The sequence below is a fragment of the Mesoplodon densirostris genome, chromosome 8 (genome assembly GCF_025265405.1).
Source record: "Mesoplodon densirostris isolate mMesDen1 chromosome 8, mMesDen1 primary haplotype, whole genome shotgun sequence".
NCBI lineage: Eukaryota > Metazoa > Chordata > Mammalia > Artiodactyla > Ziphiidae > Mesoplodon > Mesoplodon densirostris.
The window spans coordinates 79,843,778-79,871,561 of NC_082668.1; the positions used below are offsets into that span (position 1 = coordinate 79,843,778).

The 27,784-nt window shown below is 39.4% G+C and overlaps 1 protein-coding gene and 1 long non-coding RNA gene across 12 annotated transcripts in view; one reads left to right on the forward strand and one right to left on the reverse strand.

The window, feature by feature from the left end:
- Positions 1 to 27,784, reverse strand: part of RBMS1 (RNA binding motif single stranded interacting protein 1) — a 212,241-nt gene that overhangs the window by 124,744 nt on the left and 59,713 nt on the right. For 2 of the 10 annotated variants that reach the window (XM_060105805.1, XM_060105803.1), the window contains exon 1: positions 5,430 to 5,849. The exons of 7 other annotated variants lie outside the window; for them this stretch is intronic. In XM_060105805.1, the coding sequence (XP_059961788.1) occupies positions 5,430 to 5,498 (69 nt within the window). In that variant the 5' untranslated portion in view covers positions 5,499 to 5,849. Of the gene's footprint in view, positions 1 to 5,429; positions 5,850 to 6,500; positions 6,582 to 27,784 lie in introns of those variants that run through there. One more of the 10 variants, XM_060105808.1, reaches the window with a different exon arrangement.
- LOC132495465 (uncharacterized) lies at positions 20,838 to 27,555 on the forward strand. Of its 2 annotated transcripts, none has more exons than XR_009533243.1 (3): positions 20,838 to 21,010; positions 23,301 to 23,421; positions 27,242 to 27,555. It is a non-coding gene; the product is annotated as an uncharacterized LOC132495465 (long non-coding RNA). The 2 variants fall into 2 exon arrangements; XR_009533244.1 differs by lacking the exon at positions 20,838 to 21,010 and adding an exon at positions 22,937 to 23,030.

The window sequence follows — 27,784 nt, forward strand, 5'->3', positions numbered from 1 at the left end:
ATATATTTGCATAAAATAAAGAACAGAGGGTTGAAAGCCTTTCTTTCCCCAAAGAGAAGGCAAACTCTGCTAACAAGAGCATAATACAGGAACAACTGTTCTGAAATATGGTGGGATGCTCTTTTCTATTTCTTTTTGGATTTTTTTTTTTTTTGATGTGGTTGAGAGTCTCGTTTTCAAGCTCCAGATCCTTACGCTTTTGGAGGCTGCTCCCACTTTCTAAGCAAAGTCCATTCTTAGAGGCTGTGTCAAGGTCTCCCAGGATCACACAGAGCCTCCCAGGACCACCCGCTGTTGCTTGCTCTGTAGGGACATTAATAATAATAACACCTTAGAAGGATTAACAACAACAACCCTGTAGAGTGGGCATTATTATCTTTATTTAACAGAAAGTGAGGCTTTGGGAGGTTAAGTGAAAAAGCATGCAAGAGACAGAGCCAGAACTTAAGACGGGGTCTCTTCCAATCAGGCTGAGTGATGGTTAAAGAAGTTAAGGTGTGAAATCGGCGTTACCAGGGCTCAAGGAATATGCTAAGAGGCAAGATTTCTGGAGGAAAACATGGGAATCATATTGTTTATAATTACGATTTCTTTTATAACTCGTTTTAAAAAGTGAGTTGGGTTCCCCAGAGATAGGATTGCTGGATTTAGCAAATAAAAACACACAGTACCGCACAATAGTTGGGACGTGCTTACACTACAATATTATTCATTGTTTATCTGAAATTCCAATTTAAGTTGGTGTCCCGTATGTTATCTGAGAACCCTCGAGCAAAGGCCTTTATGAAACAAACGAAAAACACTAATAAATTACAAAGCTACAATTCCCAAAGCTGAAATCTGGGATGCTGTGTGTGCCACATGTCTTTGGGAGGCCAAGTAAAGGGAAGTGTAGTGGGGCTACAGCTGTTCTTGACCGAGCTTCCTTCTCTTTTTTCTGGTAGCTGACAGAACCCTTGACTCCAGAGACCTGAGCTTTCACCAACTAGGCCATTTAAATTCACTGCCTCAAAATTCCTGACCTTTTCCTACTTTATATGGATGTTGTGAAGATTAAATGTAGCTGAGGTTGGGAAGGGATATCATATACATCTTTAAATATTTATTTATTGGCAGAGTGCTTTGGAAATATATTCTCAGAAACTTGGAAAGTCTGACTCCCCCCGTCCCCGCCCACCCCAAGAAAGGGCTCAGAAAGTATTACCAATATATGATGAGCCCAGCTGACAGCAGTCTCTAAAAGGAAGGAAAGAACAAAAATGAGAAACGTGTTCAAAACCTGAAGCGAACTATGGAAAATGTAGTGAGATGCCAAAAGGGATGCCTAGCGGAAAAACTGGATGATCACTGACGGCGAATTCCATACTTTTCAAATGGCCATGGTTACATATTTCAAACAGTTACCTTGACGCACAAGCAGTACTGAATCGCAAACACACCGAAATAGCCTAAGACAAAAACAGGACAAGACCTTTTTATGTATACCACTTTAATTTTCTGCTCATTTCCCCTAAACCTCCAATTTCTGTGGCTTGAGTAGGTTTACCTTCTTTTAAAAAGACAACAAATTGGGACTGGCTCAGACAGTGTTCATTTAAACATTTCTCTGAACACTTTAATCTTCAAACTTTAACAAAACCCAATCTACTACACATAAATTGCTGTGAACAGAAACGGCTTGAAGAGGATTAATCAACAGCTTTGTATGTCATCCTCTAACAAGGCCAAACACTGAATCACTGTTGAATTCTTCACGTGCAGCTACACCCAGTTAATCTTCAAGAAAGCAGCAAACTATGTAAATCTATTTAAACTGGGGAGATAAGTACTCAACTCATCAAAAGTTTTAGCAACACTTAACAAGTACAGCTATTGGTTGGCAAGATCATTTGAAAAGAAAAGAAACACACACACACACACACACACACACACACACACACACACACGAAAATTCTTATATGCACTCCCCTACCCCAAAGACCCCACTGCAAACCACTAGGCAAAAAAGTACTTGCTACACACCTCAATTTGTAAAAACCAAGTATATGACATCACTGAATCAACTACTTCAAGAAAAGCAGTTCCGAAATGGAAGTAAGGAAACAGGAAGGGGAAAGTAGCTAATAAAAGAATTCAAAATAAAATGGAAATATTTATCTTCTCTAATTAAAGGAAAGCACTTTTTCTTTTGAGACATAGTAAAAATATTTTCACAACTACAGAAGTCCTACTAAAGGGCTTTCATTTTGCCTGTGGCGGTGTTCTCATACAGACTGGATTTGCTTAACGAATATCCTGTATCTGAAAGTCACAGTCAACAATCATAGGCCATACACATTTCTCCACTGAGACTAGAACCAACAATCTTTGTCTAGATCTTGCCTCCTGGGTTATCACCCACTCAAAGCATCTTACTCTGACCTGAGCCAAGCAGAAGTATTTCTAACATGCTCATAGGCCTGTGATGCAGGAAAATCCTGTTTATCCTAAATGATGCTGGAGATCAGTGCTCCTTGACGTCCTCGATACACAACGTGGGGCAGGAGGGGAATGAGCACCACCCACCTCTGTTTAACTGAAACTGGCTGACTCCTATATTTGTAAAGTGATAAGAAGAAATCGTACAATCGCTCTGTAAAGCAATCCTTTAACATCAATGCCGATCCCAAATATCACGAAGCCACCATCCATGTCATTCACAGCATCCTCCTTCACCTGCAACTCCCTCCTCACCTCCCCCTCCCTGCACCTGTCCATGGCCCAGATAGGTGGGAGGAATCCCTAAACCAGACTTTTGAGACTAGAAGGGTGATTGGCAGTGATGCAGAGACGCTCTGTATGAGTTTCCATTGAGATGTGCACGTAATAAGCAGGCTGCTGTAGTGTGGTTGTCTTAAGAGCTTGACTGCCAAAGCCTGGCTCTGCACTTTGGGTCATACAGACTGAGCACGGTACTTAATCTATGCCTCAGTTTTCTTAACTGTAAAATGGAGATATTATCATTACCTAGCTCATAGGACTGTCAAGATGACTAAATGAGTTAACCCACCTATAGCACTGAGAACAGCAACCCACAGGCTATAAGATGCTCGATGATGGTTTGCCACTATTAATATATATGTATAATACAAGCGTGACTCCAGCTTATTTTTTTTCCAAAGGTGATTTTTAAGTATTCATCACATTCAGTGTTTTCCTCAGGCAAACTATCTGAAATCAGCTCTAACAGCTGATCATATATTTCTAGATTAAAATCAAACTGCCTTATGCACCTAAAATGGACCTATTCTTTCATCAAAATGAACAAACTAACGTGAACTGAAAGGTGCAAGCTTAATGTCACAAAATCTTATAAAAAGCATTAATTAGACTTCCCATTTAGACTAAGCCAGGATGAGATCACAAAGTCACTCATGGTAACCAGGTCCCCTTGCTGGAAGTGTGCTTTTCCAGTGAATGGCTAAATACTAACAAAAGAAACCTTTGACTCAAATACCACTGGTACCCGGGGTCTTGTGTCTGTATAATGCCTACACATTCATTTCTTTCTTCGCCTATAGAAAAAAGAAAGTCTGTTTGTTTTTCTGATTCAGTCAGCCCTTTTAGTCTCTGAATCTAAGGAGAGCCTAGTGAAAAGAAGAGCATCTTATCAGCGTGCTCCAGACCAGCAGGCTGTCCCCCTCCACACACAAAACCTCCAGCCCCTCACAGCAAAAGGCCTCGCCCTCAGAGCCTTTTCCCCATTTCAGAGCTAACACCCCACCGGGTTCTGACAACAAATAAATGAATACACAAGGCCCTTACATAATTAGCCATCTTTTCAGGTAGAGGGAGGTGGGGGGGGGAGGAGGATTCAGGAGAACATTTATTGTAAATTGGCTTCATTTATGAAGTTGATGCAAGTGTACTGGATCTGAGGGCATTTATTTTAAATGAGGCCACATGAAGAGATTTTAGAGATGCCAGCTTCTGAATCTTGACAAATTTTAGTATATATTCAGCCAAGTCACAAATGCAGATTTTTTTTTTTTTTTAATTCAAGGAAGGGGCTTTTCTTAAACCAGGTAAAAGTTCCATTGACTTGGAAAGCAAGGGCATACAGACCAGGTGTGTTTACTGTCTTTTTAAGGGAAAGCTAACAAGTGAAAGAACCAGACACCAGAAAACAATACTTTTTGACAGTCATTGTATCAGAAAATTAGCACCATTTTCAGATATACTTATAGTAAGAGTGCCCTCCCTACCCCACCCCCCAAAATGACTTTGAGAACAAAAAGGACTAAACATAATCAATAATCCTGTGAACGCCTTTAGGAAAGCCACCAGGCATCACTGTCATCTGTCATGATCTTAACAGAGCCATGGTCTGCATGGAAGGATACAGTTTGATTGAATCATTATTGGGATAATAACTTAATTGATTTGTCTCAGTGGCTAAGGATGTAGACAAGAGATCTATTATGGAAGAAAAATATCTGCAATCGTGTTTTTGTTTTCTCAACAAGCATCTTGCCACTGACCTCTAAATCAGTTTAACCTTTTCTAAACAGACCTGCACATTTTTTACATAATTTAAAGCTAGGTCTTGTTAATGCTGCTGTTGAAAGGCTCCGTGAGATTTACCACAACATGGCTTCAGTAACCTTCTTTTAAAAACAAAGATGAAAAACAAAACAAAAGGCCATGACTATAAGCTTCCAGCTCCACTCCTTTTCCCGGCAGGGGATTTTCATCTAACCACTAAAGTGCCTTTGGAGTTCAATCTGTTAAAAAATGTATGAAACGGTATTAAAATAGGAAAAGGCATGTGTATGACTCAGGCTTATCCAAGTATCTCTGCAACTAGGATGTCACAGGATTTCCCTGTGCTGCTGAAAACTGAAAACCTTGAGAAAGTGACAGTAGAAGTTCCTGTTTCTTTTTCTTTCTTTTCTTTTTTTTAATATATAAATGGGAGGGGGAGCGAGCGCGAACGAACACACACACACACACACACACACACACACACACACACACACACACGTCTTCCGGGTTTCGTACGAATCGGGCAGGTTCTTTGAGGTTCCAAGTGAAGATTGTTGTATCCCAATCTTAAGACTTATTATCGTACTCTTCCACACACAAAGGTTTCCGGAAAAAAACCCAAACTTGTTGCAGAGCTGGGCGAAGCCCCCGGCGCGCTCCTGCTCTCGCCGCGCCGCCGCCCCTTCCCCTTCCTCCGCGTCCCGCCCGGCCCGGCCGGAGGGGGCGAGGGCATCTCCCCGGCTAAGGTCACCGGCCCGAGCCGTCCCCGCGGGCCGCCTCCTGCGAAACAAGGTCACCGCCCGGCCCGGTCCCTCCGAGGACGACTGCGGAGCCCGGCCGAGCGCTGCCACCCTTTGTAGAGCGGGGCGGCCGGCCTCCGCGCGGCATCCCCGCCGCCGCCTCACCTGCTTGCGATAGGGCGTCCTGCAGCTGCTGCTGCCCCCAGGGTTGCCGCTGCTGCTGGGGAAGATCATCGCGGCGGGCGCGGGCGGCGGGCGCGGGCGCGGGCGCGGGGCAGCTTCGCCGCGAGGGGGAGGGCGCAGGGAGGGGGCCGGCCGGGGCCGCGGCCGCTCTGGGAACTCCCTCTCGCCGCGCGGCGGCGGCCGGCGGGGGCTGCAGCTCCGGGCTGACTTCTCCTCCGCCCTCGACCTCCGGACTCGTCTAAAAGTGCGGCGCGGCGGCGGCGGGCAGGACTCGGGCAGCTCCGGCGGCCGCCGCCCTGCGTGCCATGGACGGGAGTTCGCGCGCGGAGCTGGCGGCGCCGCGGACTCTCCCGGCGGCAGCGGAGGAGCAGCGCCGCCGCGTCCCCACCTCCCGCGGCCTCAACCACCGCCCCGAGAGCGCGCCGGCCGGGGGCGGGGAGGCGGCCGCGCACCGCCTCGCGCCGCGCCCAGGCCCACCCGCGCCTCCCCGCCCTCCCGCCCGGCGCCGCGCCCGCCGCCCAGCCGGCCGGCCGGCCCCCGGGCGCTCCCTCCCGGGCTCGGGGCCGAAGCGGGGGCCGCGCGGCCCGGGGAGCCGCCGGCGCCCCCGCTCTGGTGCAATGGTTGGGTCTGGCTCCCCGCATGCCGCACATTCCTTGGAGTAGCCACCCCCCTCCTCTTTTCTTTTTTCCCCCTCGGCTCTTGGCTTCAGCACCCGCGGCAGCTTTGCACCCGGGCTCGAAGCCCCTTTTCAGGGCACCGCGCCGGGGATCACGCTAACACCTGGGTAGGAAGCCACTGGTCCCAAGTCTTCTTTTTCTCTTTCACCCTTCCAAACTATCCCCCGACCGTCCACTCTCCCAGAAAAGGTGCGGGCAATCACTCCTATTTCAACGAACAAACCAGCCTTCCATCAAACCTCTCCAAATCCCCGTTCCCCCAATTCGCACGCTAAAATTTTAGCAGAGAAAATAAGTCTCCACTCCCCACCCACTAACCGCAAACACGCACGGTAAAGTTCGTACTTCATTCCTATGCCAGAGTTGGCAAGCTTACCTTCAAGATGCCAAAGTCAAATAGCGAAAATCATTTCAAGCCATCGGTTTAGTAAGCCTTCCCGAAAACTGGAAGTGTGTGATCCTTCTATATGTTAATTATGAGATGCGACACAAATGTGTTCTATTGAAGGGACACAGAAACTGCAAGACAGGGACAAAATGAGGAGGTAGTTTCCTTTGTTTTTCAATTGAAATTAAGGCGACCCAAGATGCCCCTCCTCTTTTTTTTCTGGATCGCCTTTGCGTTCGTTAGTGTATCAAGCCTAGAACCTGTGCAAGGCAGACGGCCTCTACAGCAAGTCCCACCGGCAAGAGCCCCGCGGTCTGTGGATGGGCCACTGGGACAGCTGGCCTGTTCAGCAGTGACTATTACAGGGTTATATTACCGCACTAAGCGGTCAATATTACAGCGTTCTTCCTTGGCCTCTGGCCTCTAACACCTTCCTGGAAAGGGCCATCTGCCATGATAATGAAAAATCCTAACTCGGCTAAGAAGTGAAGGCTCTCAACTTCTGGCTGCCATAAGGAAAACAAAGTGTCCCCTATAGAAACCGAGTCTTCTAGCAAAGCTGTGACCATTCAAAGGTGTTTCCAGCAACAAGGAACTAAAAAATATCCATCCTAGATATCCTTCCTCCTGCTGACCTAGGGAGCCACCTCCATATGATGAAGGGCTCCCAACATTCTCAGGCAAAAGTGATGAGAACAAGTCTCACCTGATTGAAAACAACTATATACACAAACTATATATATATATATAATTCTTAACTTTTCATTTAAAAAAAAGCAGCAGCAAACTTACTCTAAGTGCAGTACTAGGTGCACAAGGGCAAATAAGAACTTGCTAGATAACATTCACAGAAACGTATTTGTTCTTTAAAATGATTTAATAGAAACAATACAACTAACATTCAGTTCTGTGTTAATATATATGCTATTTCGGGCTACTGCATGCATTTACAGTTGTTTGGGCTGCCCCTTTGCTGTCTCCTCTCACAGGGACCTTTTACCACAAGTTATCAACCACAGGTATAAAATATAAGGTTTGAAGTAGAACTGTTCAAGTCATAGATGCCTTTTCCTGAGAACTTAATGCCCAAGACCCCAGCAGTTCAAACCTGTCATCTATGGAAAAAATTCCATATACAACCTCACTTGTCATGACTGGTCTCTTAGGAAACCACAGTCTAAACCACAAAAGAACAGCATAGATTAATTTTTCTATGGCTCTTCTCTAAGGTCATGATACTTTGGATATTGTGCTGTTCTAGAATGGGAAGACTTGATTTGATACCCTGAAATCGTTTTACAGGGATAAGACGTGACTTTAAGTGACAAAAAAATTTAAATTGGAATACAAAAGCAATTCTAATACTAGATACTAAAATATACTAAATACTAAAAGTATTAAAAGGACTATTTTGAAGAATAAAAAGGATATCTAAATAGCAACAAAACAAAGTGCTCTATATAGTGTATGACATAAAAGGAGGTAACTCAAGGTGTATATTTTAAAAAACAATGTCTACAAGCCAGGGTTCAAAGTTCCAGAGTTAGGTAGGTACTACACACTTAACTACATTGCAAAGAAAGGAGAAGATAGATTTTCCACCCTCAAAGACTATAAAATATAAAATGTAACAAAGTCACTAAAGCCCAAATAATTCCAACCTAAGAGAAATAACAGAAACATGAAACCATATATGTATATATACTCAATTATAGATATTCACAAGTGCTTAGTTATAAATGATTATAGGAATAGATCCTAGTGAGATTCATCTGGGAAAGTTTATTGACCTCTGAAACAAATATGTTTTAAGACAAAGTAAGGAAACATTCCAGAGAAACTGCAAGTTATCACGGTAGGAATTAGGGCTTTGGAATCTGCCCTGTAGATGCTCATCTTCCTGAAAGGGAAACTGAGACTGCTGCCTGGGCGGTCAGACAACATCCTCCTCCCGTAGCTCAGCTGGTGGGTAAAGTTGTGGGAATCTGACCCAGGGGCAGCCAATCCACAGATAGGCCAGTGACCTATGACATGGCTGGGACTGAAAAAATGAGCAGAGCCAATCAGATTCTCACCCTTGGGAATTTAATTCAGAAAACTCCAGTTAGGAAAGGGGCAGAAACTGCAAGAGTGCCAGGGGGTAGAGTTGAGGCCACAAAAAGCCAAAACCATATGCAAGCCAAGGTTATGAGGAAGCAGAAACTATGAGTAACAGGAAGCTGACTGGCAGCAAGCGGAGAGGCAAGCAGATGCCAGGAGCGGGTGAGCACTTGGCCGTGAGATGGAGTCCTTGAAGCTGCTTTGGCTCTTAAGACTGACAACAGCCCCTCCGTGTGTACACTTAACCAGCCCCACCCCTCTTTTTCAGAGAGCTTAAGTGAATCTGGACTTTGCAATCCAAGGAACAAAATTAAAACAGCCAAACAGATTTGGCTGCACATTTCAGCTTCCCACTTACTAGCCACATGGCTTTGGGCAAGTCAGTTAACCTGAGTCCCAGACTCCTCCCTGACTGTCTTGAGTGTATCTATGGTACTCCAACAAAAGTACCAAACTCAATAAATGGCAGCTGTTATTATTGTTTCTCCAGGTTTCAGAGTGGTGGTTTGTAGACTTAAGTGGGTATACTGTGTAAATAACGTATGTTAGTAAGGCTGGCTGACCATCCAAGAGCAGGAGCAAGCGTGTAGTTGGAATTGACAAGTAAAAAAAAGAGCAAATTTAGGTAAGGAGAGGGACCTTTCTCGAGAACTGTGTGTTGAATGGCTGAATGAAGATGCTTTCTAAGGCTTAACTCTAAGAGGTTTAAGAAAAAAAAAAAGTCTGACAGAAGGTCTGTTTCAAGAGCTAGGTGAACTCAAGTTTCTCTCCCACATTTGTTTTTGTCCTGTTTCCTTTAAAGAGGTTGTGTGTTGGACCTGGGCCATTTCTGTATGAATGGGAAGACTGTGAGTGGTATCAGAGATCACACTGTGAGGCAGGAGGGGGCTATGAATGAGGATAATAAAGATGGAGCCATCAGTACATGCAGGAGCCTGCAGCCTTGTAGAGCAGGTGAGACTTGGCTACTCCCAGGTGTTTGTATAACTGCAATTTGAGCCTCTTGAATTGAGAAGATATTTGTCCCACAGAAACATTCTGAAAATGGGACTTTCATTTATAAATTTCACATTTCATTTCACTTTCACAGCAACGCTATGAGGTTGGAAGGGTTATTAGGCTTCATTTACAGACGAGAGGAAAACAGTTTAAGACTGACTGACTTAACCGTAGAGCAAGGAAGTAGCAAGTAAATGTTTAAACCTAGGCTTAGCTAGGGTTAAAAGACCCTGTCCTGTGCTCCTTCAACACTATAATGCTGTGGACTCAAAACAGCCTTATAAATAATGCTACAATTCCCAGGTGAGTACTCGTAACTTCTACAGCACCGAGTTGCTGGACACGAAAAATGCAAGGCATTAAGTCCTAAGTGCCAGCCAAGTGGTCTAGACAATCTTGTGCTATGCCAGTCCACTGCAGGGAGAGATCAATACAGGATGTAACATGGGTGTGGGCAGCTCAGTTGTATAAATGTTTTGTTTGAGGGACATTCAGAAAGAAGCACTGTGAAGATGAGGAGAAAAACAAAAAGAGCGGGAGAGAGAGAGATGGATGGTATGACAGAGGATGTAGATTTGGGGTGACTGCTGCTGAAATCATCACTAATCAATGAGCTCCTTGAAGGCAGCAGCAAAATCAAAAGGCTAGGAGAGCCCCCATTCCAACACATGCATTACTGAACCTCATATAAGAGAGGAGCCTTTGAGTAAAATTACTACAAAGAAAGTGTGGTGGGAAAGCTAAGCTTTGAAAGAAGGGAAAAAAATAGGGGAAGAGAAGATGTCCAATGAGATAAAAATAGAACACTTCTATCAACAAAAGAATAGACCTGTAGCAGGGTCTATCTCTCTATCACTGCTAAATAATTTCAAGCACCCATTTTTATTTGGATCACATTAAAAATGGAAAAGAATGAAGAGGAAGAGTTCATCCAACATTACTTCACATTACAATCTTTAAGGAATAAAATACAACCACATAGTATTGGTTAATGTAAACAGTTCACACTAAAAAAATTGTTTACATTTGAGAGTACCTATGTTTAAAAGCTCGCAAGCCTCTAGCTCCCAGCAAAACAGAAAAAGAAAAAAAAAATTATGATGTCAGCAGATTCTTTAAATTTCTGTTCTTTCCTGGTACAAAATAGAGTTGATAAAGTGTCTTATTTCTAAAGGAGCAGCAATATTTTCTATTATTTACTATTTTGCTTTTTTTAAATTCTATAATTCTTGTTCTAGACCTAAAGTCTCCGTAGACACATATAAAATCACATGTATATAAAAATGAAACCACTATAATAAAATAAAACTATAGCTCTATAGCTATAATCCTAGAAGGCATATAGAACAACATAAACAAAGCCAAATTCTGATGAGTCTTAACAAAAGCAACATTCTAATGATTCTTAAACCTATCCTGGTGAACAAAACAGAAGAAACAGGCTTTGCCCTGCTGCTGCTTCTCTGAATGGACTAATAAATAACTGTCATTTATTGAGTAACTACTATATTGTAGGCACTTTCTCAGCAGGTTCCTCTCTCCCGCCCCCCATTCACTCACAACACACACACACACACACACACACACACACACACGCAACATGAGAGAATGATTAGCCCATTTTACAGAAGAGAAAACTGAGGCTCAGAGGCTTAAGCAACCTTTCCAAGGCCACAGATCCAATACAGAATGGAGCTGAGGTTTGAACTTAGGTCTCTCTGACTCCAAGTCTCCAAGCTCCAATGACACTCGTGATCGTTATTATTACTATGATCTATGGTTCAAGTCCAAACCCCATAGGGATAAACACAAGAGCTCAGTCCTGGGTGTGCATCTGAGCTTCAGTTACCATGTATATGACCTTGGGCAAGTCACTTTTAAAAAGATATGAAATTACATTGAATTTCCATTCAGTTGATTATGAAGGCAAAATTTCCGATATTAGAACATATAGTTAATAGTACAAATACATATTCTGGCCCAACCTAGCTCCTAAATCTCATTTAACTGATGGTTGCTAAAATATAACTCCTCTCTTACAACCACCAGTTTTATTTTCTGGGATAGTTGGTGGGATGAAGTTGGGAGAGAAGCAGAAAAAACTACCTTCTAAAAGCTGGGATGGTGATTAGATGAAAGGTATTTCCAGAATCCTGAACTGAAACTGAGAATATAATTTCACTCACAAAATAGTGGAAAACCGTATTAGAGATTAGCTTCATTATGGGATTCATACATGCTTATCGGACAACTAACGTCCTATTCATCATTTAGGATATTTCTCTCTGTGGCCAAACATCCTCTAAATTCCAAACAAATAATTTACACTCAAAAAATTTTGGATATCATCTATTCATAAATTAGTTACTGCCCTGTTCGTGCAAAATAGTTAATAAAATTCAAAGCTCACTCAAATTTCTGGCATAGTGATTCTCTATAAGTTAAATTTCTTTTCCTATGTTTTTCTATAAAAATAAGTACTTGGGTCCTTATTCTTTCCAAAAACCAAAATCTTGGGGGTAGCTATATGAATTAAAAATTCAAGATTTTTGTTTTCATTTCGTTTACACTATATTGAATTTGTATCTGTAGATCAAATTCTATAACAAAATAAAGGAGAGTCAACTATCTGGGAAACCAGGAGAAAGAGAAGCTCCATTTTGCATTTATTGTGGATTACTGTTTTCCTAATTTACCTGGATGGATGCCTCAATCCTCTACGTTCTTTGACTGTGGGAATCTAGTATTAGAGCTGTTATTCTCCATCCTTTAGCAAGCCTATAAGAAAATAAGTGCTTCTTTTCAAACTACTTTAAGATAATTCAATGAGTTTTCCATGAATTACAGTGAAATTACAAATTATGAAAGATATTAAGTGATTTTTGCAATTACAGCTTATCTAAAGACATGGAAGTAACATAATCATCTACTGTAGTGATCAAACTATGTATAAAGGTTAAGAGCTGAGGTAAGGAAGGGCAGGGCTGATGTGCTGTGGAAACAGCTAATCACATCCACCTCTTGCTGTATGACTTGGGAAGACACAGAAAGTACTTAGGAACTCAACAGAATTTTTGGAAAACTAGAGCCAAAAAAAAACCCCCACAAATCTCTACATCATGAAAAACAAAATTCAAACCTGGAAAAACTGTCTCCTTTCCATGAATAAAAATCAACTGTTAGAAAATTTGGATAGTACAGACTGAACAACTAACTATACCTCTGACAAACAAAACCCTCGTATAAGCCAAGAATGACAAAAGGTATAAAACATTCCTAAATGTCTGGGAGACATAACTAATGTCTATGCAAAACCTGGGATCCAGAGCACAAATTAGGATCTAAAGCATTCAAAATACAGAAAAAAAACCCCAATAAAACAGTTTCCTTTCTATTTAGTTGCTAAGATGACCATTACCTTAGTTTATTTCACCTGAAGAGGAGGATAACAGAATAATTAATAACATCCTTTAAGTAAATGAGGATGCTGAAAAGCTTTCTATTCTCCCCTGAATTATAAATGTGAAGGTTCACACAAGAAAATACAGAATTAGAAGTAAATTTCGATTCAGTTGGGGATACATGAAGGCAACATTTCCAGCAGTAGAATATTAAGTTAAGAGTACTGCCGTGGGCTACATAAGGAGCTTTTAAAAATTCTCCACCCGAAGTGTCCTTAAGAATGACTAGTTCTGGGTTATCTAATACACTTAACACGTGGGACACCCTGATGACAGACCTGTGGCAAATTGATACTCCCCAAGAGAAGAGAAGGCAAATGAGGAAATTCTGATATTGTCATGACAATGTGACTGATCATGACATCAGCAATTCCTAATTCCAAACTATGAAGAACACTCCCAGAATGCTGACAACACATTAAACAGATCCTCCCAGAACCACCCTTCCTTCACCTCCCAATCTAATATTTGATCTAGTGGCAGATGTGATGAAGTTTCAACTAAAGGATTATTAAATGTTAAAATCTATTAAATTCTTCTAAGTTGGAGGAAGCACTAGGAAGAAGCAATAGATAATAGCTGAAGACATTTTTCAGACCTATCATATTATATTATATCATAGCATATTATAAAATGTTCCAATTTATAAAATGCTTTATTGTACATCTCATTAAAGTCTCATGGAAGGAGGCAGGGCAGGCATCCTCCACTTTTTTTTAAACAGGAGAATGAGCCTCAGGTAGGTTAAACGACTTGACCTGGGTCATGAAGCAGAACCTCAAGGTGGGAAAGAACTATTAAAAGCCAGTTCCCGTGCCTGGCATATAATAATCACTCAAGAAATAATACAATAATAGAATGAATGCTACTATCTCTCCTTGGACACCACGACCACTAATAAATTCAATCTATCCATATTTAGTCATTTCTATTAGAAGGTTCTTTGTTAAAACAGCCTCCAAATCTGAACCTACTCATTATATTCCTACCTCAGGACTAGAGTCTATGTCTTCTATAGATTGTATACAGCTTTCGTCTGTATTCTATACCGTCCAACCCATAAAAGTGAGGGTGGAGTCATCTTATTTTGAGCCTTAACAACCTTGTAAGAGTGCTTAAACAGTCTGTAAATCTCTAATGAGTTACTTAACCCACTGTCTTACGTGCAGTAAATTTTTTTGGAGGCATGAATGGATGAGGAATGGTAGCTTTCTTACACAGACACACACACACACACACACACATACACACAAATGACAAAAATGATTTGCATCCTCTTTTCAAAATGATGATTACTTGAAATTAGAAAGAGCTGAATGTAAGAAATGGGTGATCAAATCTTAAAGACTACATTTTACAGATTATATTAAACATGGTGAATTTGCATCCTAATCTTTAGATCACTTGGGATCCTAAGAGGTGTTGTAATGAATGTTGCACTTTGCATTTGTATGTTACTTATTAAGGAAATGGCATTCCACAATCAAATGGTTTCTCTCTCTTGACCTCAACTATTACTGTCAGAACAAATCTTCCTGCTTTACTTTCTGGGGAAAAGAGAAATGTCCTACAAATCTCTCTGAGATCAGTCTCCTATAAATATTTGGATATAAACTGTATGTCGTGCAATCTGAGATGCCACTGATTATAATATGCTTGACAATTACTGAGATGTTAACATTTGAAAAAATGGACAACAGTAATTATAGGACATCATAAATTAAAAGATGCATTCTGATTTCAGCAATGCTGAACTGTGAAAAAAGTGAATCTTGGCATCTGTGTAGTATGGCACACAGGTATATGAGCACAGTGCATACAAATGCACACACATGTTCTTTTTATTCATAGCCTAGGCTCCAGAAATATATTTTTCAAACACTCATTTTTAATCTTCTAAAGAACCCAGAGCTACTGAGTGATTACAAGTAAATGACACACACTCAGTTCTTCCAAGATCTGACTGTACCAGTGGGCAGTCTCCACAAGGCAGAATGAGAAACTCTACTGTAATCTCACAAAGGAGCAAACTGAGCTGTCAGCTTCCCTCCTCAGCCATTTCCTCACAGTCACCTCAAGTCACACCCGTTGTGTTTTAGATATACGGTGCATCTATATGATAAGAAAGGTTACAGGGAGAGGAGCCTAAATCTGTAGATATTTATCAGACCTCTCCACTCCACACTTCCTGTTATTAGTGCTTTAAAGTTGTCAGTTACGAACATAACTTGAGAACATTCATCCTGGACTGTTACTTCTTTATCAAGTTTAAGTCACACAAACGCATGCACACGGACACCTGCACTCTCAAAAGATCACTCAGTGCTGTTCTGGCACACAACACCAATTCCAACCTATGAGTCTTACAGATTTCTACCTTTTTGCAGGGCCTGGAGTACCAGTTCTCAGTCTTCCTAGGACTTCCGATCGGAAAAGTAATTTTTATGTGAATCAGGTAAGTCAGATAAAAAGACATATATCTAAAATGGTTATCACAACCCTTAAAATTGATATGAAATGACAAAGTGAATCAAAAGCAATAACTTAGCAGGTGAGATGACCCAGTTACAGAAAAAGATGTAAATGGTTCACACTTAGAGCAATGACTATTAGTACTTGTAGGTATCTGAGGGTTCATATTTGTTCAGGAACTGACTGGTCCCTTTTCCTCCTCCTTCCTTATGCAGCTTTCCTTTTAGTCATTTCATTGCTGATGTGAAGATAAAACCAATAGGAAAAAGTGAAACAAACTGGTCAATTTATTAACTGACTCAAGGTTGGTCAAACTGAAGGTTGGAAATTATCTATGAATTTCATTTATCTGTAATGTTTCCCTTGTTATAAGAGAAAATTATAATTGATTTCACACTGAATATTATCTTATAGAAATTATTAACATGTCAAACCACCAATATATCTCAAGCCCCAACTTAGGGCGTGGCACACACTAGGCATTCAAATATTGGTTTAATGAATAAATAAACAATACCTTCCAAATGCATGCAAGTCCTATTGAAACAGATATTATGTCCTAAAAGTAAAACAAGCTTATTATTTTGATATGTTAATTCAATGACAAATTATAAATTCGAATTGACTAGCCAGACTTCTTCAGTATTAAAGAATATCCTTCCAGCTTCTGTAATTCATAATTTCTTGAGTGATTTGAAAATATATTCTATCTAGGGGCTCTTTTAAGAAGCTTTAGAATTCATTTAAGCTATTTACCATAGACATCATTTAGGTAAAGAAGGCTACAAAATATTGCAAATCATTGTAGAACCTTTTTCCCATCTCTATATCTGTCTCCTTTATTTAAAAAAAATCATAATTTAAGTTTTGATAATTACCATATTTTAAAAAACTAGATGTACAAACTCTTGTAACTGAAAATCATATAGATTATTTCATTCTATCACATAACGCTTAAAAAAATTCTATCAGTACATAAGAATGGGCAAATTGTTCATAATTGTTGAAGCTACTTCTTTCTACTTTAGTGTATATATGAAAATTTTCATAATTAAAGAATTTTTAAATGATACAGTGTACTAAAAGCCTTGTGAGGTTGGTTTTCAGAGGATTCCAGAAACCAAGGCAAATTGATTCTTGGCGCTCCAACATCTAGAAAGTTTTCTTTTAAATAACTACTTTGTCCATTTTATTCTTTTCTTCTAAAAAAAGAAAATGAAAAACATTTAAAAAGTTGAGATACGAGACTACAGTCTGAACAGTACAAGGGTGACAGCAAATCTGTTGGAAAATGCTATATAATTTCAAGTGACTAAACATAGGATTTAGCCAATTTCTACAATCGACAGTGAAAATGAACTATTTCTAAATTAGCAGCACCTCTATGTTCCTTACTGACTCTTCTTTTTCCATATCTTTTATCCAATAGTTTCCTCAAACTAGAACTGCTGGAACCTCTTCTGTTTCTCCCTCTAACCAGTCCTTATTTATTCCAAATTGTTGTGTACATTTCTAAAATAATTTGTTATGACTTCTTTGGCCGTATCACCATGCTTCCTAAAACTCCCACATCAAGTGCAAATTTCTGAACATCACTTGTAAAGCACTCTTTCTAACGCCTTTCCCCCTTTACCTCTCTTCCGGCTACTACTTGTGTTTTGGCTACAGATGAACTCACTCTTTTCTGGCTCTGAGTTTTGCCAGGAAACAGCCTCTGTTTTTCCATCAGCCAAACCACATTCATCCCTCCCTCTGTTTACTCTGTTGAAATCACAGCTCATGGTCCACCCCCTCTGAGTTTTTCCTACTTTCATCTATTTTCCAAGACCTCTCGCTACATTTTCTAAGGACTGTATTAATGCCTAAATTAGGTCAACGTAATGTCTTTACATTGTAAACTCCTCTACTGATGAAACCATGGCCAAGATCTACCATGTACTCTCCACTATGTACTACATCGAAAGGCATCCTGTAAGAGTTCAGCAAGAACTTATTGGCCTGGCTTCACCATAAATCAGTTGTTCTCAGTCTCTTTTCCAGTCCAGTATATCTGAGGAATACTATATATTCCCATCAGTCATTGCGGCTTACTTCTACACGATTCCAGGTCAGAAATGAGGAGGACACACACTCCCATCCTTATCTGAAAAACTCTGTTATAAAGAATGAACCAGAGACTAGTTACAGGAACCCAGAAAAAATACACATTTAACTTCAGCTCTATTTATATAGATATAAGAGATATGTCTATATAACATATATTATAGAATATAATGCTTTGCTATTAAAAAAAGGTTTACTATAAGATACATAGAAATTACAGCCGCTTGATCTAAGAGGGCTTGGGACTGATGAAATGTCTTCTCAGGAAAGGATGTATTTTATTAAAACCCAAGATGGTACCAAAATGTATTTTAGAATGACTAACACAGCTGAAAATTACTTTCTCCTCATGACACGACTTCCCTTGAAACTCCAATGGTTAATTCTTCTGTCTTCCCCACACCAAGAGGCATCTGCCTCTTCCTTGTTCCTCTTCAATGCTAAACAGTACAACCCTAGAAATGCTCTCTATCTCATTATACCACCTACAGATTGCCACTGCCGTCTGTAGTATGGAGTAGAGGACGAGGCAGGGGCTTTCAATAAAAACTTCCGGGTTTGAAAGACAATTCTACCACCTGATAACTTGGCAATCTTCAGCTAAATCTGTTTAACTGTAAAAAGGGAAAAGGTAACAATACCTCCATTCTGGAGTTTGGGGAAGAAGAAAATAAGACAGTTCAGTTTGTTAAATTACAAAGATCAGTTATTATCATTTATTTACCTTCAACATAAAGATAATTTTGCACATAGCTAAGAGCTTTTCCTAGGTGATATCATGTCACCTAAAACCCCAACCTTAGAGGTAGGTCCTTGAACTCCACTTCAAGAGAACTTGAATGTTTCCTTGACTTCAGTGACTAACACCATTACATGCCATCAAGTCCTGAAATGCCCATTCTTCCATCACTTCTGCACTCATTAATAAAGATAACAGTATTAGCATTTTTTAGTGCATAATATATGCCAGACATTGTTATAAGTACTTTATAGGCATTGTTTCATTAGTCCCCACACCGCCATTATTCTTCCCATTCCAGATGTGAAAATGTAAGCTTCCCCTTCATTCTCTTTATCCTTCCATTCCTCGGTTCCATCAGGCCACACCATCACCACCATTACCAACAGCACCTCCTCCCCACAGTTCGCTTCCTAACTAATCTAGAGCCCCGAATCAGGGACACCAAGTTTGTTCTTTCCACTATCCAGTATCCACAGCCTTTCGTCCTGTTTTACAGACAAGCACCTTCCACCATCAGACTTTTCTGTTCCTCCTCTTGCATTGCTAATGACTGCAAATCATAACCATGCTCATTGGCTTCACCAAAAAATCACTTAAGCTTAATGTTCACTTTACTCGTTTCCAAGTGGCTTCCTACCCCATCCTCCTCAGAATTAATTCCAAACCTTTAATTTTTTTTCCTGAAACTCTAAATCTCACTCTTCACTGCTAACTGATAGCATAGAGATCATCTGACATTATTTATATGAACTTTCCTCAGTTCTTTCTCAAATATATATATATATTTCTTCTTGGCATTCTTCTTTCTTTCTCCAGGGATCCAGACCCATAGTCCAAAGTGCCTCGAGCCTCTGCTTCCCTGCTCAGCATTCACTGTGCTCACTTTCCCTCTCTCCCTCTCTCCCCGCCACCTCTCTCTCGTTACCACTGAAATCTATATGCTCCCTACTATGGCCACTTGTAGTGTACTTTGGTTATAGCCATCTGTGCATTTCACTGGAATGTATACGCTTGTTAAAAGCTAGGGGTCTAGCTCAATGCCTTGCACACAGTTGCAACTCTACAAACAAAGGTTATTTTAAATTTATTGGCACATGAGTCCAAGAAAAAAATACCATTTTCATAAAATTAAAGAGAAAATTTTCCCTATACTCATGTAGCACTTTCATTATCTATTTTGTTTTTGTTTTCACACAGAAAGTCCTCAGAATCTGAAAAGCACTTATTCTCTAATGAGGGAAAATACTCTCAAATGTGTTTGGGAATGCTGATCATTTCCAAAGTGCAGGAGGAATGAAAGCCCCATTAACTGGCAACTTTGGATAGTCATGCTCTAACAGGGAAAGCTGAGCAACTGAATCTTTTTCTTTTTTTAAAAATTTATTTTATTGAATCTTAAGCTGCTCTTCAGGTTCTTCTTCAACCCAGTTGTTAGAGGAAAACTTTTAAATGAAAAACATAATTACCCATTTGGGTCTAATTATGCCTACCATCTACTCATATACTATTATACAAATGGCAGAATCTAGGAAAGATTTTATAAAATAAACTTCAGAACCTCAATTTCATATTAAAAAAAAAAAAAAGCAAGCAATGGAGTAAAGAATTGAGAACTCTGTCTTGGTGTTTATTTTTTTACCCTGAGCAACCAAAAGCTAAAAGATGAGCAGCTACTGGAAGGTAGAGGACTTAAAAAACAAGCATAAAAGGGGACGGTTGCCTTGAGAAGATCAGGAATTGATCATCTCTTCACAGACAAATAATAAAGATTCAGATCTGAAGGCCAAAAGAAGCCTTCAGACCTACATTAGAGACCTTAATCTTGGTTCCTGGGTGGAATATGGTCAAGAAAATGAGTGCTTCATTTCCTGACGTCTGAAATTAAATTATCTCCATTCCTGATAGTACCTATAGCTGCTTGAATGCGCAGCATGAAGTGGGAGATTTTTAAAGGTACTTCTTTCTTTTAACGGGATAGTCTATACTCTCAAGTTTAAATACATTCACTTCTTCAGTGCCTGCATAAACAAATAATTTCTTACTACTACTCCAGTGAATTCTTTTTAACCCAAAGAGAGATGATCAGGTCTCTAAAAATTCTCAAAATAACTTCTCTTCCACCTGCCTTTTAGTTATTTTCTATCTTATTAGTTCCTTAAAATTTTGATTAAAAGAGAAGATGATGGTAATTCCCTAACAACAGGCCTCATCTATTCATTCAACCAATACTTACAGAGAGCCTACTATAGTCAAACAGTCAGGTACTGTGCACAGACAGGGAGGCCATGAGGCAGCTGAGGGGCCATGACTAAGCTGAAGTTGGGAAGACGCAGAAACAATGAGACAGAGGAATCATCACTTGTAATAGTGACTCACAGGGCAAGGATTTTCTACACTGAGAATCACAGGAGTGGAGGAATGAGCTGCCAGTAGATAGCAAGAAGCAAAGGAGCTAGACTCAGCAGCTAAACAAAGAGCAACTGGGAGACAGAAATGATGGAAGCTCAAGAGGGAAGATTCAAAACTCCTGCTGTTTAATTTGTGCCTGGAACTGAGAACAATCATCCAGTTGGCCTCCACAAGGCCCATGGCCACTATGGTCCTGCCAACCCCGAGGCCTGGTAAGGCAGCTTTCCTGGGTTCCCTTGAGGTCTGGTCTCATAACAGAGATTCTGATTCCCCTATATATTCTCAGAACAATCCCACCCCCATTAATTAACACAAACAGTAGTGGGTCTCTATTACGTGCAATCAAAAGCATCTTGCTAAACAAATACTAACAGTTGTATAAGAAACTCTTCTTGAAAGTTAGCACGTAGCAACAGCAAGTCATTTCAAGAGGGAAATAATTTGATGTCAGGCAGTACCACCTGCTTATTTAAGTTACTAAATTATTTCCATTTCTTTCAAATCATTTAGTATTAACAAAATTGCCTACGTGATCAGCTGGTACTATATTCTTCTTTCTTACCATCCCAATTAAAGTGGTGCCACTTCCTGCATATGAGAAAACCAAGCTTCTCATATACAATCTGAGCTGTCTCAAATTCTTTCAAAGGAATGACAAGATATAGGCTCCTCTCCCCACCCACACACACACACACACAAAACCCACATACAAATTAGACTATTCTCCATCAAACTCAACATATGTTTTTAATGTTTATCTATTTCAATGTCTCTAAACTAAACTGTCATCTAATATATAAGAGATAATGTTATTTTTTGCAAATTCTTCTAAAAACTGTATATACGGTGTCTAAGTAAGTTTTAGAGATTCTATTTTGGTTTTAAATGTGTATGTTTTAAATCAAAGGAAGCATTTTTTTTTCTTTTGCTATTAGAAGCCAACAGAGTTTTGATAAGATGGTCTTAAGGGTTGTGTTGTATTTTAGGAATGAGCACTTCCTGTCCAGATTTGTGCTGCTGCCTTATTCCTGGTGACTTTTAAACAATCTAGGGTCACAGTGGCCTCTCTTTAATTAGTATCTCACTGGGGGGAGGGGAGCATGTCAAGAAGAAAAGAATGCACGAAGCCATTATAAACAAAGGTCTTCAAAGAAACTTAGAGATTTTGTCAAGGAATGAAAAAAGCCTAGCTCCTTCTTTGTTACCAAAGTAAAACGGGAAATGGTTTTGATTTCTACAAATTGAGAAGGCTGGAATTTTTATATATGTTTGTTTGTTAATTCTGGCTTAATGTGTTAGACTTTATTTCAATTTGATAGTCTTGATTGAAAACTATGCATTCATTGTTTAGACAACAAAAGAGTGATCCATAAGGAAAACAACTGATTCAGTTAAAACTTTTCCATCTAAACCATGATTCCATTAAGATTGAGCAATATCCAAGTTATACAACATTTTCTTTCTTTTAAATAAGTACAATATTTAGGAGAGTAAAAGTCAGTAATACCTACCTAAAAGATATTTTTAAAATCGATATTAAATAGCTAAAACTGTACCTCTCACATCTATATATGTAACCAACTCATCTTACGAAGCCAGGAACAAAAATTCTATTTAAATTAGGTTCACTACAGTAAATGAATGAATCAATGAATTTAAAAAAGCAAAAATAAAATTTGTCTGAAACTCAAGAATGACACAGCAATTTAAAAAACCTGAGAAGTCTAAATATATATAAACATATGTAGGTATGCATATCTATATATATGAGTATGTGTAGATGGATAAAGATACAGATTCCATATAAATATAATTTCAGAAGGGAATTATATTTTCAAAATACCAAAGAATAAAATTCTTGAAAATTAAGATGGTTTTGTCTTAATTGACAATGAATAAGCAATGCTTTCAGATGATTAAATCTTCAGTTAAAAGCACTGGCACTGATTAACGGTTTCTGTTGGGTACTATTTACAAGAAATCACCTCAGCAGGGTGCCCACGTCCAGTTTCATAATCACATAGTACACCCGCCCCACAGGATTACGTTCTGGGCAAGCTCGAATGTTAAGTTGAATTTCATTCTCTTCAGGAAGTGACTTTTACTCAAGATTGAATACAGCTGTTAGTATAGACCACTGCTCCAAAAACACTTCTATGAGAACTGGAAGAAAACACCATTTTAAGAATTGCAAATTCACTTTCATTATTCCAGATGTGTGCAACTAACTACGTAGGAGGGGCTTCTTTGGTCTCTGTTTGTTAGTTGAATTAGGTTTTTATAAATATTCAAAAGAAAACATACAGGGTGGTTAAAAGATGGTTACAAGACTTTCCAAGTACTTTTGTAGCCTATATATTTTTCATAATCAGAGGACCAGTTTGTTTATAACAAATTTAGTGTCTCACTTTTTGTTTCAAAAATCAATGTTATCCTAACACTTAATTTTTTCTTAAATTTCACTCTTTCATACAACTTGGTTTTCTCTCTTTATATTCACAGAAATGAAGCCTGGCAAATCAAGTGGGGCCTCAACAGAGGAAATGCTGCCAGCTAAAAACACCGGATGTAATCGAGACCACAAGAGACACATACTTGGCTATACACATCGAACTGAAAAGAGGTATTGGAACGAAACACTAAATTTTCATTGGATGGTTTAATTATTTTCATGAAACCTTACTGGTTCATAGTTTACTCCCAAACAAAAAATATCCTGTAATTCTTCTGAAAATCCTAGGTTCTACTTTCTGGAAATTAAAAAAGAAAAAAAAATCTCTGGATTCTTACCTACCATCCCTGTCCATCCTGCTATCTTTGTGGGAAGGAGAAGAGAGGGATGAGAGCTTCAGCCTGCCACACAAGACAATGCAGTATAAGTAACTTGGATCAGCTTCAGCAAATAGTTGAGAAAATAGCATTTTGTAAGAATGTCTTTTCTGATAGCATTACAGAAAATGTCCTTTCTTAAAGAATCAGAATAGCTCTGCCTGTAAATGGACAGATAAGAGACTAACTTAATGAACATATATTAACTCTCCTGGGTGGTGGGGTGAGGATAGCAAAGCCTCATTTACAAATTCCGCTGTAGCTGTTTTTCTATTCCCACCCTTTGACGTGGCGCTTCCTTTTATACAATGATAGCGATAGCTATCCGAACTTGAACTTTATTTTAGAGGAAAGCATAAGGCTTTGGCACTTCTATTTTTATTTTTATTTATTTATTTATTTTATTTATTTTTGGTTTGGCTATTAGTATTTCTCAAGCTTCACATTTCAGTAACTACCTATTGCTGTCTCTCTGCAGATTTTTACAATTAAATACATTTATCTGCTCCAAAAATAATTCTTCAGACAAAAACTAAAAATCCAATTTATTTTTTCAGTGAAGGATCAAGCTATTTTAGTTGTCAAAATATAATCATTTTCACTTAAGACCTTGACTGATGGGAACAGTTTTTATACTTTAAAAGTTAACAGGAAGTCTCCTTTCAATTTTTTTTTTCATATAATATGATGACTGTTTCTTAGGAAGGTGAACAGTTCTCATAAGAAATGAAAGAATCTACCATAACTCACACAGGAGAAAGCATCCATCTCAGTGAAAACCAGTCATTTTTGAAACTGTGTTCTGTTATATATGTCAGCCATCTTACTGTTTCAAGCAAGCTCTGAAAAAAAAGAAAAGAAAACCTATTGCCACTAGAGGGAGATCCAAATTCCCTTTGTAACAATAAACGGGTAGAGTGCGTTTAACTTCTGAAACAATAAAAAGTATGATTGTAGTATATTTCTTTGTTATTAAACAATAAGACTAAATCAGGAATTAGGTTTTTAGGGGATACATTTTCCCCTTCAACTAGAATAACTACTGTGAATGTATTTGATGGTTGTTATGCATACATATTAAAAATGACAAAATTTTTTAATCTCTGGAAGTAGTGTAGGTCAAGAGTTTGTTTCTAATTGCTTACTCATTGAGAGTAGAATATTTTAACCTATCAAGCTTTACCTAATAATTGCCATAGAATTTTCCAAAGATGGCTGCCACAATCCCTCCCAGTCTGCATATGCTTTCCCAATGTGAGTTTGCTTTCCTTGGTCAAGAGTTGGAATCTATTTTTCCTCCCACTGAATGTGGGTTGGCCCTGTAATGGACCAGAAGAATGTAAAAGCATTGCTGAGTAACTTAAGAAGACTTCAGCCAAAATGCCACGTAAAGAAGTCTGGGCTGGTCTGCATCCAGGTAGAGAGACCACATGGAGAGAGAGGTCTTGCAGAACGGGAAGCCAGGTGGAAGGGCACAGAGGCACTCCAGCCAAGAGCCAGACACCTGGGGGGCACGTGAATGCACTCATCTTAGACCTTCTATCCACAGTTCAGTTCCCAACTGCATGCAGCTGCATGAGTGACCCAAAGTCACCTGGAGCCACCCAGCAGACCCCAGCCAACCCAGGGTATTGTGCAAAATAATAAGTTATTGTTTTAAATTGAGGATGGTTTGTTCCTCAGTAATAGATAACTGGAACGATAATACTAGTATATACATTTGTATATGCTCTATAGTTTTTAAAAGCCCTTTCACATCCGTAGGCTCCTATAGCCCTACCATGCAGTAGGAAACTGGGTCAGAGGTGAAATACTCTGTCCAAGAGTTGAGAGTGCTTAAAAGCAAATACAAAATTATTTCAGAGATATGCTTCTCATAAGAAAACACTGTATCTCTATTTTTCTATTTTGTATCTAGTATAGTAGTGATCATCAAATAATCAAGCAATTGACTAAAAACTACTCTCTCCAGTGCTTCTTTTTAGTAAGAACTGATTAATCTGAACATTTTTTTTTCATTTCTACTAGTCTTAAGGATTCAATACGCAAAAAATAACCTTTTGGAACCTATGTCTCTTTATGCACGCCTCTAGTTTTGTTGCGATGTTTAAGAACCGTTAATCATTTAAAGGTTCTATGCACAAAGCACTGGCATCTTCAAGCAATATAATAAACTGGATTTTAAAATTTGAGAACATGCATTAAAAATTCTTACCTTCTGTGGTGATCATTTTGTCATGTATAGAATTACTGAATCACTGTGTTGTATACCTGGAACTAACATAGTGCTGTAGGTCAATTATACCTCCAAAAAAAAAAAAAAAAGTAGAAGTTCTTGCCTTCCTTATTCTCACTGCATTCACAAATTTTGCAACTCTCCTATCTGTTTGAGCTCCAGTTCAGCAAAATAATGATTGGGCACCTAGCCCCAGGTCCTTTGATGCCTCTTCCCCTCCTTTCCTTCCTCCAAGCTTTCCATGAGACTGCTTTTCCATGAGACTGCTTATGATTGATATGGACACACGGCTCCAGCAAGAGAAAAACCGTTGAGATTTTTCCCTTCAATGGCTAAGTGTTTGGGCAGGGTGGGGCAGGGGATTGCGGCAGGGGGAACGGTCTCAGAACTCAAGAATGGTCTAATTCACTGAGACAAGAGTCCAAGAATAAACTGGGAAGAAGATGATTGCTAGAAATCAGGTTTTCAGAATAAACTGAGTGGTCCATGTCTAAGATAGAATAAAATTCAAATTTTAAAAGCTTTAGATCCAGACTGGTAGTTCTTTCTTTTTGAGGAGACATCTTATTATCTTTTGGTAGAGAGGTTCCAATTACCTGTATAAGTCATACTACTTCCTCTTTTCCCCAGACAGTAAAAGTGCAAATGAGAACAATGAGTGCCACTGTAAGTTCCGAAAACTGAAGGCTGTTAGGATTTAATTGAATAAATATGTGGATTAAGCATCTTCTGCTTTATACCCTTCAGTGGTGATTTCTTGATTTTAGGGTAAAGAACCAAACCCTCCACACATGGCCCACAAATACTTGCAAGATTTGATACCTATCCACTCCTCTAGCACCATTCTCTTCCTCACCCGCTATGTTCCAGGTATACTGGTCTTTCAGTTCTTCATATCTGCAAGGCAACCTATCCAGCAACATGCTTTACACATGCTGTTCCCTCTGCGTGGAATGCTCTTCCTCTACCTCTGCCTGGTTAACTCCTACTTATCTTCAAGTGTCAGCTTACAACACACACGGCACTTCTACCAGAAAATCCCCCCTTGCAACCGCCGGAAGAGGCTAGGCCCTCCTGTTACATCATCTTACACAGAGCACACTGTACATCTCCTTTTCTGGACTCATCAAGTTGCAATTTAAATTATTATTTAATGTCCATGCTCTGATGGAAGCTCCTTGAGAGAAGGGGTCACACCTGTTTTGTTCATTGTTTTTTCACCAGTGTCTTATACAATGTAGAGTAAGCACTCAATACTATGTATTGAATATGAATCTGTTATATTTAAGGAACTTAAAAAATATATACCTATGTATAAACTTATATATTGTTATTTTATGTTGTATATTATACTATATTATATCATATTATATTATAGGTGCTTCTGAAGATACAAAGAAGAATGTGACTATTTCAATAAGAGACATGCACAAATGACCAAGTGACAAAGCAGAACCTCATCAGTAGCAATATGGCGGAGATCTAAACAATACACAGTAGGAGAACAGGGAGGAGACTGACCACAGAGTGACTACAGAAAACTGTGGAAACCATTCTGAAAGGGCTTGTAGGAATGGGCAAGGCTGACACAAATGTGTTTTTCTGGCCCATAAGAAACAGTAAAGTTCACAAACGTTTGTCATCCCCACACTTTTCTTTCTTCACTCTTCCTTTTCACCTGGTGTCTCAAATTCCTTCCCAGTTCTAGGAAATAAAAGAAATGGTGGTTTCATAGGACACTGGCAATGAGTAACTCAAAGAAATGTCATTTTGAACGATAAACTGTTAGACCTATGTGCAGAGACTGGCTTAACCCCTTGCAAGAACAACTTGGCATGGGTGGAGGAATTCAGATTAAGAACTGCAAACCAACCCTAGCCAAGAAAAGACTTTAGCTAAATCCAGACATAAAGAATGTAAA